The sequence below is a fragment of the Anomaloglossus baeobatrachus genome, chromosome 2, assembly GCF_048569485.1.
Source record: "Anomaloglossus baeobatrachus isolate aAnoBae1 chromosome 2, aAnoBae1.hap1, whole genome shotgun sequence".
NCBI lineage: Eukaryota > Metazoa > Chordata > Amphibia > Anura > Aromobatidae > Anomaloglossus > Anomaloglossus baeobatrachus.
Genome location: NC_134354.1, coordinates 653,151,597 through 653,163,937, shown reverse-complemented (window position 1 = coordinate 653,163,937; position 12,341 = coordinate 653,151,597). Strand labels below are relative to the sequence as shown.

General features: G+C 43.3%; 1 protein-coding gene across 1 annotated transcript in view; it reads left to right on the top strand.

Moving 5' to 3' along the window:
• Positions 1-9,888, top strand: part of PTGES3 (prostaglandin E synthase 3) — a 45,690-nt gene extending 35,802 nt beyond the window's left edge. Inside the window, exons 3-8 of the mRNA XM_075337016.1 lie at positions 1,515-1,584; positions 2,214-2,312; positions 2,435-2,524; positions 2,616-2,678; positions 8,250-8,274; positions 8,430-9,888. Of these exons, the coding sequence (XP_075193131.1) occupies positions 1,515-1,584; positions 2,214-2,312; positions 2,435-2,524; positions 2,616-2,678; positions 8,250-8,274; positions 8,430-8,449 (367 nt within the window). The 3' untranslated portion in view covers positions 8,450-9,888. The remainder of the gene's footprint in view (positions 1-1,514; positions 1,585-2,213; positions 2,313-2,434; positions 2,525-2,615; positions 2,679-8,249; positions 8,275-8,429) is intronic.
• Positions 9,889-12,341: the final 2,453 nt, after the last annotated feature.

The following is a 12,341-nucleotide window of genomic DNA, read 5'->3' as shown; positions in this document are numbered from 1 at the left end:
CTTGGAAAATTTTCCTGTCCTGGTGTCGCTCTTCCGGCTATTCTCCTTGGCCGTTCTCGTTGCCGACCCTTCTGTCTTTTTTACAGTCCGGTCTGCAGATAGGACTGTCCCTCAACTCTCTCAAGGGACAAGTCTCAGCTCTATCAGTGCTGTTCCAGCGGCGTCTCGCCCGGCTGGCTCAGATCCGCACCTTCATGCAAGGTGCGTCTCACATCATTCCGCCTTATCGGCGGCCCTTGGATCCCTGGGACCTTAACTTGGTCCTCACGGTATTGCAGAAACCCCCTTTCGAGCCCCTTAGGGAGGTTTCTTTGTATCATCTTTCTCAAAAGGTGGCCTTTCTAGTTGCCATAACTTCTCTCAGGAGAGTCTCTGATTTGGCTGCGCTCTCCTCTGAGTCACCTTTTTTGGTTTTTCACCAAGACAAGGTAGTTCTCCGTCTGACTCCGGACTTTCTTCCTAAGGTGGTCTCTCCCTTCCACCTTAACCAGGATATTTCCTTGCCTTCCTTCTGTCCGGCCCCTGTTCATCGCTTTGAGAAAGCGCTGCATACTCTAGATCTGGTGCGCGGTCTCCGGATCTATGTGTCTCGCACCGCTGCGCTTAGGCGGTGCACCTCTCTTTTTGTGCTAACCACAGGGCGGCGCAAGGGTCTCTCTGCTTCTAAGCCGACCTTGGCCCGTTGGATTAGATCGACCATTTCGGACGCCTACCAGAGTACTCAGGTGCCTCCCCCGCCGGGGATCAAAGCACACTCGACCAGAGCTGTCGGTGCCTCTTGGGCTTTTAGGCACCAGGCTACGGCTCAACAAGTCTGTCAGGCTGCCACTTGGACTAGCCTGCATACCTTTTCGAAGCACTACTAAGTGCATGCTCATGCTTCGGCAGATGCGAGCTTGGGCAGACGCATCCTTCAGGCGGCTGTCGCCCACTTGTGAAGTTAGGCTCCGCCTACTTAGTTTTTTCTGTTTATTCCCACCCAGGGACAGCTTTGGAACGTCCCATGGTCTGGGTCTCCCAAAGGAACGATAAAGAAAAAGAGAATTTTGTTACTTACCGTAAATTCTTTTTCTTATAGTTCCGTATTGGGGGACTTGGCTCCCTCCCTGTTGCCTGTTGGCAATTTTCTTGTTCCGTGTGTTATCACCGGCTGTTGTCGTGGACAGAGTCTCCGGTTGTTCCGGTTCTTACTCGGTTCTACTTGTGGGTGGCTATTCTCTTTCAGCTTTTGCACTAAACTGGCTAGGACTGGCTACCAGGGGGTGTATAAGCTCAGAGGGAGGAGCTACACTTTTAAGTGTAGTACTTTGTGTGTCCTCCGGAGGCAGAAGCTAAACACCCATGGGCTGGGTCTCCCAATACGGAACTATAAGAAAAAGAATTTACGGTAAGTAACAAAATTCTCTTTTTTTGTATTTCTTGCCTTTGACATAATTGTATTCATTTCTTGATTGCAGGAAATACTTTTAGCTGTCCTGCGCTTGTATTCACTTTGTCTCCCCATCATTTTGCAGTTGTCTGGGAGGACCCGATAACATTAAACACTTCAATGAAGTCGACCTGTATCAGTCTATTGATCCCAATGTGAGTTCATTTATTATTTTTTTTATTTATTCACTTGGCAAAAACGGCAGATTTAGTAACTGGATGTAGATATTAATGTACTATTCTGGGGCTTGTTTATTTTTTGTAATTTCACTGTTTGCCATCATTACTGTATGTTTAGTGTGTGCATTAAAATACTTACAGGTTGCATTTGCACTGCTGCACCAGTCCTTTCCTGGATCACATGACCACAGTTGTGAGTAGGCTGCTGCTTACTCCCAATGGCTCTGTACCACTAAAGTCACTTTCGCAATATAAATCAGAGACTCAGAATGAGGTTCCCATAGACTTGTACTAAGAGAGGAAGTGACTGTCTGCCGTCACAGGATGGCAGAGAGGCACCTGAACAGCACTGGAAACGGCAGGAGACTGTGATCAGTAAGTATTTGACTGCACACAATTGGATGCAGGAAAAAAAACAAACCCCTCTTTAATAACTACAGTGTTTGGTTAATACATGGCTGGACGATGTGCTTGTATTATGGCTGGAAAATCAGTCCATGAACCATTGTGTAGAATACCTAACTCTAGTATATCAATTCTTCTACTTATTAACATTAGAAGTGAAAGTTTTTTGTTGAGCTCACGGTTTTCTTTTCTCTTCATAGGAGTCTAAACATAAAAGAACAGACAGATCTGTCCTCTGCTGTTTACGAAAAGCAGAATCTGGCCAGTCGTGGCCAAGACTGACAAAAGATAAGGCAAAGGTAGCGCTGTTTTTTTTTTCTTGACCATAATCTGCTAAACTGTGCCTATTTTTTTTTGTGTATCAGCATGTAGTAAGACCAGTTGCTGCAGCATTATATCACATTGTTCCTTTTATTTACAGCTCAATTGGCTTAGTGTGGACTTCAACAACTGGAAAGATTGGGAAGATGACTCAGATGAAGACATGTCCAACTTCGACCGCTTTTCAGAGGTTAGAGACAGTTCTAGTTTTTCTTTTGGGGATTTTCATGCAGAGCAGTGTTAATCTATGGTTTCCCCTTTATAACTGTTACATTTTACAGATGATGAACAATATGGGAGGAGATGAAGATGTAGACTTACCAGAAGTAGATGGTGCAGATGATGTAAGTTAGTGTGTTTAAAACTTTAAAAACAAATTCAGAGATTTTTCAAGATTCATTGATAACATTTAGGGCCCGATTCATCAAAGCTTTCATTCCTAGATTCTGGTGCAAAAGGATAAAGGTTCCAAATTTTAGGCGTAAGACTTGAGTTGCACCTACATTTTGTGACCGTAGGCGTTTTCACACCAGCTTGTCTCAGCTCTTACAAAATAAGCAGCACAGATGAAATACAGAAGCTGTATCATTCCCTACTCTAGCACTGATGGAAGTGAGGTTTCTGGAATGGCACACGCCCAGGTCAGACACACACACTTCACGAAGAGGCATAGGCATATCTTCAGAAATCAAGCTTAGTGTAGTTTTGCTAAAATCACTGTTTAATCAGCAGTTTATTATCATTAGAGGACTACTTGGCATGTTGCCTGATAGTCCAGAATATCCATGAGCTCTGTGTAACTGCTAGATCTGCAGCAGAAAAACATTGATTTTATCTAAATGACAGCTGAGCAAGTGACACATTGCTGAAATCAGGGTCTCTGTCTCTACATTATGCTGCTCTCAGATGAGGTAGCAAAAATATGGAGACAGATTTGCTTTAAGTCCCCGCTATGGGAACAGTTGCTGCAGTTACTTGTGACAATCTCCTATTGCGGCTCATCTCAGAATTCTTGCAGTTAGTGGGGAATCATTTTGGTTTTAGAGAAGCTAGGCCTACAACCCTTCATTTGTGTATTAGTTTCCTATAGTGCACAGAAAAGTTGGTGCAGCGTTACACTGCTGAAATGTTTTACATTTGTGGGGAATACATTCTGCAGTAGATAAAGTATGCTTTTTATAGTTCAATAAGGTTTAATGAAACATCACAGAACTTTAAATAATGGGAGGTTCATTCCTAATAGCAAAACATACCTTCCACATAACACAAAGTAGTAGTCACCAAGTACACTACATTGGCAGTTTTAGGCTACTTTCACACATCAGTTTTTTCCCATCAGGTACAATCCGAAAAAAAACGGGTAAAACGGATCCGGTACCGCATCCGTTTTATCCCCATAGATTTGCATTGTTACCGGATTGTACCTGATGGCTTTGCGTTGCATCCGTTTTTTTCCGGATGCGGCAAAATGTATCAAAGCGGCGGCCGGAGGCAACGTGTCTTGCAACGTTTTTTTGTCCGGCAAAAAAAACCGCATCGCGCCGCATCCGGCCGCTGCGGCGCATTTTCAATGCATGCCTATGGACACCGGATGCGGCGCGATGCGGAAAAAAACGCATCCGGCCGCCGCATGCGGTTTCTTCCACTGCGCATGCTCAGTAGCGTGCCGCAACCGGAAAAAAACGCACCGGCCGCATGTAAAAACTTATGCAAAGGATGCGGTGTTTTCGCCGCATCCGTTACATAGGTTTCACAGCCGGATTGAGCCGCAGTGCTCAAACCGGATGTGTGAAAGTAGCCTAAAAGAGAGTGGACATAAGATTTCTTGAATGTGTCCCAGTACTAAACACAATGTAGTAATGGTAACCCTCAAAGGGAAGGAAACAAAGGAAGATTTCTGTAAGAAAAAATGTGGTAGCCGAAAACTTATAGGCGTAAAAAATTCCTCCAGCCAGTGTACCATGCCAATAGCTCTTCCATCTGCTGACTGCTGGGAAGCTCTGACATCCACGCTTTCAGCAATGGGGCGTGCCTAGATTTCTAGTGTATTTCCCAGCAACTTGGAAAAATAAGCATTCGATGCCTCTTCTTTTTCAAAGGAGATAAAACCTGGCAGCATGTTAATGAGTCCTGATTGTACATAGTTACATAGGTTGAAAAAAGACCTAGGGCCATCTAGTTCAACCTTCCCTCCACCAATTCTACATTTTGTCATTTATAACCAACAATGTTGTGTACTGAGGAAATCATCCAGTCCTTTTTTAAAAGCTGTTATAGTATCTGCCATTACTACCTCTTGTGGTAGGATATTCCACAGTCTGACTGCTCTAACTGTAAAGAACCCTTTCCTATTTAGCTGCTGGAATCGCTTTTCTTCCACTCGCAGTGAAATGCCCCCTGGTCCTTAGTATTGTCTTTGGAAGAAATAAGTCATGTGCCAGTCCTTTATATTGACCACACATGTATTTTATACATATTAATGAGATCTCCTCTGAGATCTAAAGAGCTGGCTCAGCAATGATATTACATGACCATCATATGTGTAGGTGTGTGCCCACTTCCTCCCCACAACGCCAGCACCTCTACAGGCAATGTAGGTAGATTCAATGCAGATGTTCTGTACCTCATAATAGTAGTTTACTTAAATCTGCAGTTTCCTGTAATAGTAAAAGCCCTCAACTAGGTCTAAGAAAAAAAGATTGCTTCAAATTTGTTTCCCTAGCATGTATGAAAGGAGCTGGAAATGTAGTCTTTGCCTCCGTGACAGAATTTAAAAGTGACACTAGGTGAATGAGAGAGAATGCTTGATTGCAAAAAGACTGAAGTGTAATCTCTAAAAATTGTGGAAGTTTGTCCTAATTTAGATATGACCCAGGCCCCTCTGGATAGCTTCCCAGAGAAAATGGATTTAGGTTGTAGAGGATGTGTCCCCTGGAAAAAAAAAATCCTGTGTCTGTCTGCAGAACAAGGTATACCGAACAGATGGTAGGGTTACTCAAATGGGGCGCACACAGAAGCGGAAATACAGACGCAACGCAACAGCTTGTCTATTCCAAAAACTCTACGGCTATGTGCACACTTGGTGTCTTGTTTTTTGTTTTTTTTCTAGCTTTTTTTCCTTGCTACTTTTAATCAATAAAAGCAAGAAGAAAGCATCCCAGCAAAGTCTGAGAATTGTGACTTGCTATGCACACGCTGCTTCTTTTTTCCTTTTGCAGATTTTGATGCTGAAAAAAGCCACAGCATGTCAATTGTTTGTATTTTTTTTTTTTCCATCGTTTCTATAATCCCCTTCAGAGCTTATATCACTACAGTGGTTTATAGCGCAGCACTTCACCTCAGTAGCTCAGTAACCCAGGGCCATCATGGTAACGACCCTGGGTTGCACTGGCAGTGATTAGGTCCCTGTGATTGCATTGCAGGGACCCAATCGCTGGGAAGGGGTAAGCGACTCCTCTCCCTGTCTTCTGAATGCTGCATTCAAAGAGTTTAACTGCTGGGAGCAGCGCGGGCACCACTCAGGGCAGTGAGAGCCGGGTCCCGGCTGTAACATTAGTCGAAGACTTGGCGGTGATCGTGAGGGTAGAGTGCCTGAACCGCCAAAGCCATGACTTAAAAAAAAAAAAAAAAAAAAAAGGGGGGGGGGGGCAGAAACGTGCAAACGCAATAAAAATGCATGTGGTTTTTTCCTGCCCAAAACCGGCTGCTTTTTTTTCTGTGCAATCGTGGAAATGCTGTATAGGGAATACTGATCCCTACATCTGGCAAGTGAAGGCTATCAAAACAAATGAGACTAAGGCTGCTTTCACACTACGTTTTTTTAACATCCGTCATGAACGTTTTTTTAACGCAAAAGCGGATCCAGTGCAAATGCGTTTTCATTTCAATGCATTTGCAATGGACTCGTGTTAACATGTGTTCACCTGCGTTTGCATGCGTTATAGTGAGGATCCAGCGACTTGCAGTTTTTTAACATTTTTCAAAAACTACTTGTAGCGTTTTTGAGCTGCGTCCAAATACTACAAATTGCTGGATCCTGACTAAACAGCATGCAAACGCATGTGAACGCTGGCATGCTGATAGACAGGATCCGGCTTGCTCCACTGAGCATGCACAGAAACCAGTCTCGGGTGATCAGTCCCTCTCTCTCCTCCCTCTCTCTCCTCCCTCTCACCCTCTCCCTCCACCCTCTCATTCCTCCCTCTCCCCCTCCCTCTCCCCCTCCCTCTCCTGTCTTTCTCTCCCACCTGAGAGCTGCGGACACTCGTAACCAAGGTAAATATCGGGTAACCACTTCTCTTAGTTACCCGATGTTTACGTTGGTTACGTGTACAGACGCTCGTAACCAAGATAAATATCGGGTATCCAAGCAAGTTACCCGATGTTTACCTTGGTTACGAACCTCCGCAGTTGTAAGAAGCCGTCTCCCAGTCTGGCACGTTTTAGTTCCCCTCACTCCCGATCACATGACTCCAATGCCCGCCCCTAAACATCCAGTGACAGGATCCTGCAAAATAACACATGCGTTAGCATGCGTTTTTTGCTGTAAAAGCAGGATCCGCTTTTACAGCAAAAAAACGTTCATGACGCATGTTAAAGAAACGTAGTGTGAAAGCAGCCTTAAAAAGACTACTGCTTTCTCTTCCCATGGTGGAACAAATGAAGGACACAACAAGTCTTTCTGCCATATAATATTTTTACACATTATAAAGATCTAATCTCAATTATGGTTTCCCTTGATGAATGGTTGTTTCAATCAGACTAAAATGAACAAACAATGAGCAGCAGAAAGAAGCTCCTTGGTATATGGCTAGGGACACTTGGAAATAAATATAAAATATATGGGAGAATATTCTTGTGCCAGTCCAGGAAATCTGTTCTGCCTTTTGAAAACGTAATGGTTCCAAAAGCCAGAAAAGTGCAAGTGAAACAGGTTCTCCAAATTAGCAAGGATATGAGCACTTGTATGTGATATGGGATAGTCTGTAATTGTTCCATTTCATCTCTCTCCACACAGTTTTTTTTAGGATTATAAGGCACACTTTTCCTTCCAAAAATTTGGGATGAAAATGAGGGGTGCATTTTCTAATCTGAATGTAGCTTTCCAGGGTGGTGGAGAGGGGTTGCAAAAGGCCGGGGGAAGGCTATGGCGTCTGTGCACTGTGCCATAGCAACTGTGCGGGTTCTGCTGAGGCTATGTGGGGTCTGTGAAGGCTGGGGTCGGTGGGGGGGCTGTGTGGGGTCTCTGGCGGCCGGTGCTGCAGAGGTTGTGTGGGGTCTCCGGTGGCTGGACTGGCGCTGCAGGGCCAAGCAGTGAGGACTTCAAATAATGCCGCCCGGAGTAGGCGTGTGCGCAGATGAAGCTCACAGCTCAAGCTTTCATCTGCGCACGCACCACCTCCGACCCATTGATCTCTCAGAGGACCTAAGGAAAATGGCGCCTGGAGGTGGCGCTTGCGCGGATGAGATCTCGACTTGCCATTGAGCCAAAAGTTCAATCTGTGTGACTCTGGGCGCCATATCTTTGAAGCACTCACCAGCTGCCGCAGCCCGAGCCCCAGCACAGCTATCCATTTCTTGAATACCCACCGCCCCTACCTCCTGTGACTCCACTCCGCCACCGCTGCTGCCCTCCTCAGGTAAGACACCACTGGATTATAAGATGGACCCCATTTTTATTTTCATTTTTTTTTCTCTGAATATGGGGTGCATCTTATAAACTGAAAAATAGTCTCTTTTCTGCACAAATGTGAAATCGGGAGCTTCAATATTTCACAATGAGATGAGTGAAATCCAAAGAATAAAGGATAAATGTATCCTTTTTTTTCCTAATCATGCATTTGTTAATCTCAAAGGGTTTTCTCGATGCTTTGTCACAAGTGTTAATCAGTGTTTTGTTTTTTTTTCTCTTTTAGGACTCGCCAGACAGTGATGATGAAAGTAAGTTGTAGTCTCAGAATTCTAGGATCAGACATAAGTAATTTGAGATTTGTGCACTATTCCTATAATGTTTTTCTGTATATTAAAAATTTTGGATTTCACAATGTAATTTAGAATTTATTTTTTTTAACTCATACTTTTTTAATTTCTTCTAGAAATGCCTGACCTGGAGTAAGAATAAACAGAATCCTAAAACTGTGGGAGGAGGGTGGGAGAATGGGTGGAAAGAATATTTCAACACTCTGCAGCAGTTGCCGATACCCAAGTTGTAAATACAGAGTACTTCCAGTCAGCCTTGTACGTGTATCACCGAATGGCGCTTACCAGGGGTTAGCAGTTACAATTGTACAGGACATCCTTGAAACCTTAATACTAAGGAGCTGCTATTTAAAATGGTCATAACTATTATAGATTTGCAAATATTGTCTATCCCTTATGACTTGTGGTTTGTCAGTTTTCATTAACTCTTGGTTTACATGAGAATATGCTTTCTCAAGAATGAAACTATGAAGAAAAAAAAAATGTAATCAGCTGTGGTGATCAGAGTGCTGTCCTCCTCAGCCAAAGGAGTGCTTTCTGCATTTCTACCACTGCTACTGACCGATAATGATTTGTGGCACCTAAATCTTAAACTCTTTAGACATAATATTGAAATTGATATTTATAAGGGAATTATTTTTATTTTATCATTGACTTCTAGAATGCTCCCAGTACTGGTTTACATGTTCTTACTCAAACTAGTATACTTAAAGAGGGCTGTCTGGGACGTAATTAATGACCCATCTGTATAAGATTAGTGGAGGATCTGACACCCAGCGATAAGATAAAATCTGCTCTTTTAGGGGCCATATATGTGATCTACAGAATGAAACTCTATATACTGCTTAGTGGTCTGATACAGAGTACGGCTGTTTGTTTCCCATTTACATAATTGGTATATAAATGGCAGTACTTGTCAGTGGCCACTTGGTAATCTACGAGGCTGTGGATTATATCTGGTCACTCCTGGAGCATTTTTCAGCTGAAAGGATGGGGCGTCTGATCCCCGAACAATCTCATATTGATTACCTAAGTCCAAACAAGCTCTTAAAGTAATGATTCCTTCAGTAGATGTACATTTTTTATTTTTTTCTTCCTCTTTTATATACACAATAATTAAGCGTTTCTGGATAAGGCTAGATTCATAAATTCATACCTCGTGGTCCGAGCATGGATTGCAATGCATGAAGTGTCTGCTGCTCAGGCCAGGATACCCTCCGTGCATAATTGTCCATGCTGGGATCATAAAGTGGAGATGTGTGTATCTGGTCTATTGTGTATGAGACTATCCCATTTGTAATCACGAGTCCTGTACAATTGGTCTAACCCTTTGCATTTCCACCTTGGAAGAGTGTAGACAGCTGTACATTGTTTCTCTCATCAGTCTGTACATTTAGACCAAATTGTATTTGCACTGTCACAGTATATATTAAAAAGGAAAGAGTAACAATGTTAATACACTATACTGTTTTGTTTGTTTTTCTTTAATTGGGTGAAAAACCTAAGTTGTATTGGAATTGATGGGGATTTTTTTAATTGTCTGCATTATTTCTAATAAACTATTAAGAGACTTAAGTATGATTATTTTCTTTATGTATTAAAGTATTTCACCTGGTCTTATTTCAGTCTGCCTTTTTAACAATATAAGGCTCACACATACAGGTTGATGTAGACAATAGTAGGTTCTCATATGATGATCTTATTGTTCTTTTTGAACATTAAAGATTTAGATATAGTGAGGCAGATTTACTAATTCTGTGCCATAGTTGGTGCAAATTTAGACTTGACAGTCTTAAAATGCACCAGATTTATCAATCATGCTGGATAATAGATTTGACAACGTTTGTGTAACTTTATACCACTTTGTGGGTACACTTATTTTCCACCTAACATTTTGTGCACATTGTCACATGTTGGGCCAAACCTCTTTCAGCTATGCCTTTCCACAAGCTATATTAAGCCGCATGGTGTTTTCAATTTTAAGATTTTATTGATTTTCATTCAACAACAAGCATTTAACAATACAGCATATGGAAAGCTATTGTAGACATGTATACCTGAATATGTGCCTATAAATTAGTGAGAGAGAGAGAAACAGGAAAGGGAAGAAAAAACTAAGTAACTAGAGACAAAGGGAAAAATGTCCACCTCGGCATATCCGATTATATTGTTTGAATTCTAGACACTCAAATCCACCACCTCAAATAATGAGCTCCATGAGAACCCCTGGGATGCAGCCACAGCTCAGATAACCCTCTATCTCAGGACCGTCCGATCTAGTAGGAAGGAGAGGAAAGCCTCCCAGTGGAACCATTTGGTGGAAAAACTGGCCTGTTCCTAATGGGATTGGGCCACCAAAGTCTCCATACGGTAAGTTATAGAAATCTCCTCAAACCACTCCTCTAAAAAGGGTGGGTCAGTGGATCTCCAGTGGCGAGGAATTGTCTTTGCTGCTTGTAATAAGTGCCACAATAGAGACTTTTTATAGCTGGCCTTAGACATGGGGAACATAAATAGAAGCTCCGCCAGATGCCGATACTGACACATCCATGATTTATTTTATTACCCTGAGTACTCCCTGCCAAAACGCTCGAAATATTGGACAAGACAACCATATATGCGACATAGTGCCCTCCTCCAACCCGCAACGCCAGCAAAGACTCAACACCCACAGCCCCGGGAACCACCCATGCAGTTTCGGGTGTACCATCGAGGGACAATCTTATAACTTGTCTCCTGACCTTTTGTCGCCATTACGGACTTATGGACAGAAAGAAACACTTATCCCATTGTTCCTGTGTAAAAGTGGTATTAAGTTCAAGTTCCCAAGCTCTGCAAAAGGGGAGGGGTGTCCTCCGTCTCTTTAAATAATGAACTGTAAAGGACTGATTATGGAGTGAGCTGGCTTAGAAGCAGCAGTGCATAGTTCTTCGAATGCCGATAAAGGGTGTCCAATCTCAGGACTGTTTACGAGTTTGGAGAAGAAATGCTGAAGATGTATATATTGAAATGCATAATGGGCCAGGACCGGACAATCCCCCAGGATTGCTTGCAGGGGAGGAGGGCCTCTTTAGGCGCCACATGATACCTGCGGAGTGGCTTCCTTCTAGAACTATATAAGAATGTACGTGTGGAAGTGCCAGGCGGAAATTTCGGTGTATCCACTAGTGGTTGCAATGATCCCTTGGGGTCTATCAAAACTCCTCTGACCGATGGGGTATGTATAATTTTCATTATTTGTCAAGTCGACAAGTACATGGGAATATTAACTCTGGAGAGAGACGACCAGGTCTATTGAACCGTGGCTACTGAAAGGGGACATTCATCTTGGGCCAAGCGAACTCATAATTTCGACGCGTGGCAATGTATTAGGTCGAGTACTTTCGCATGCTCTGTGGCAAAATAGTAATATTTACAGTCCGGAAGCCCAATTCCTGCTAATTTAGAACGGGTGATAACGTCGTAACAGAGTCTAGGTCTCTTAGAGGCCCAAACAGCCCCCAAAAGCACGCTGAACTTTGATCCAAAAGTAAGAGGGAATGTGTAATGGAATAGTTTGGAGGTGGTATAGAAGCCTGGGGAGAACAGTCCGCTTCAGAATACTTTTTCTACCGAACCATGAAAATTCCATTCTGTCCCAAATGGCCCAACCCCCCCCCCCCTCCCCTCCAAATCTGGTAAGCCAGGGTTGAAAATTAAGATTAAACAATTGAGAGGTTTGACAGGATAAGAGTGCCCAAGTAACTTATAGCCTCACCGGAGGGCTACTGGAAAGGGTATTCCGCTTTCAGGGTCTCGATTAGTTGTGAAGAAAGGGACACGCCTAGAGCCTGAGATTTGTCCAAGTTCAATTTAAAATTGGACGAATCTCCAAATCGTCCGATAATGGACATCCGAGATGGCAGGGAAGCCAGCGGGTCCGTAACATACACCAATAGGTCATCAGCGAAGGCTGAACATTTGTACTCCACCCCTGACACCCGTGATGCCCGGGTCTTCGCGAATTGCATGGAGAAGATGCTCCATCA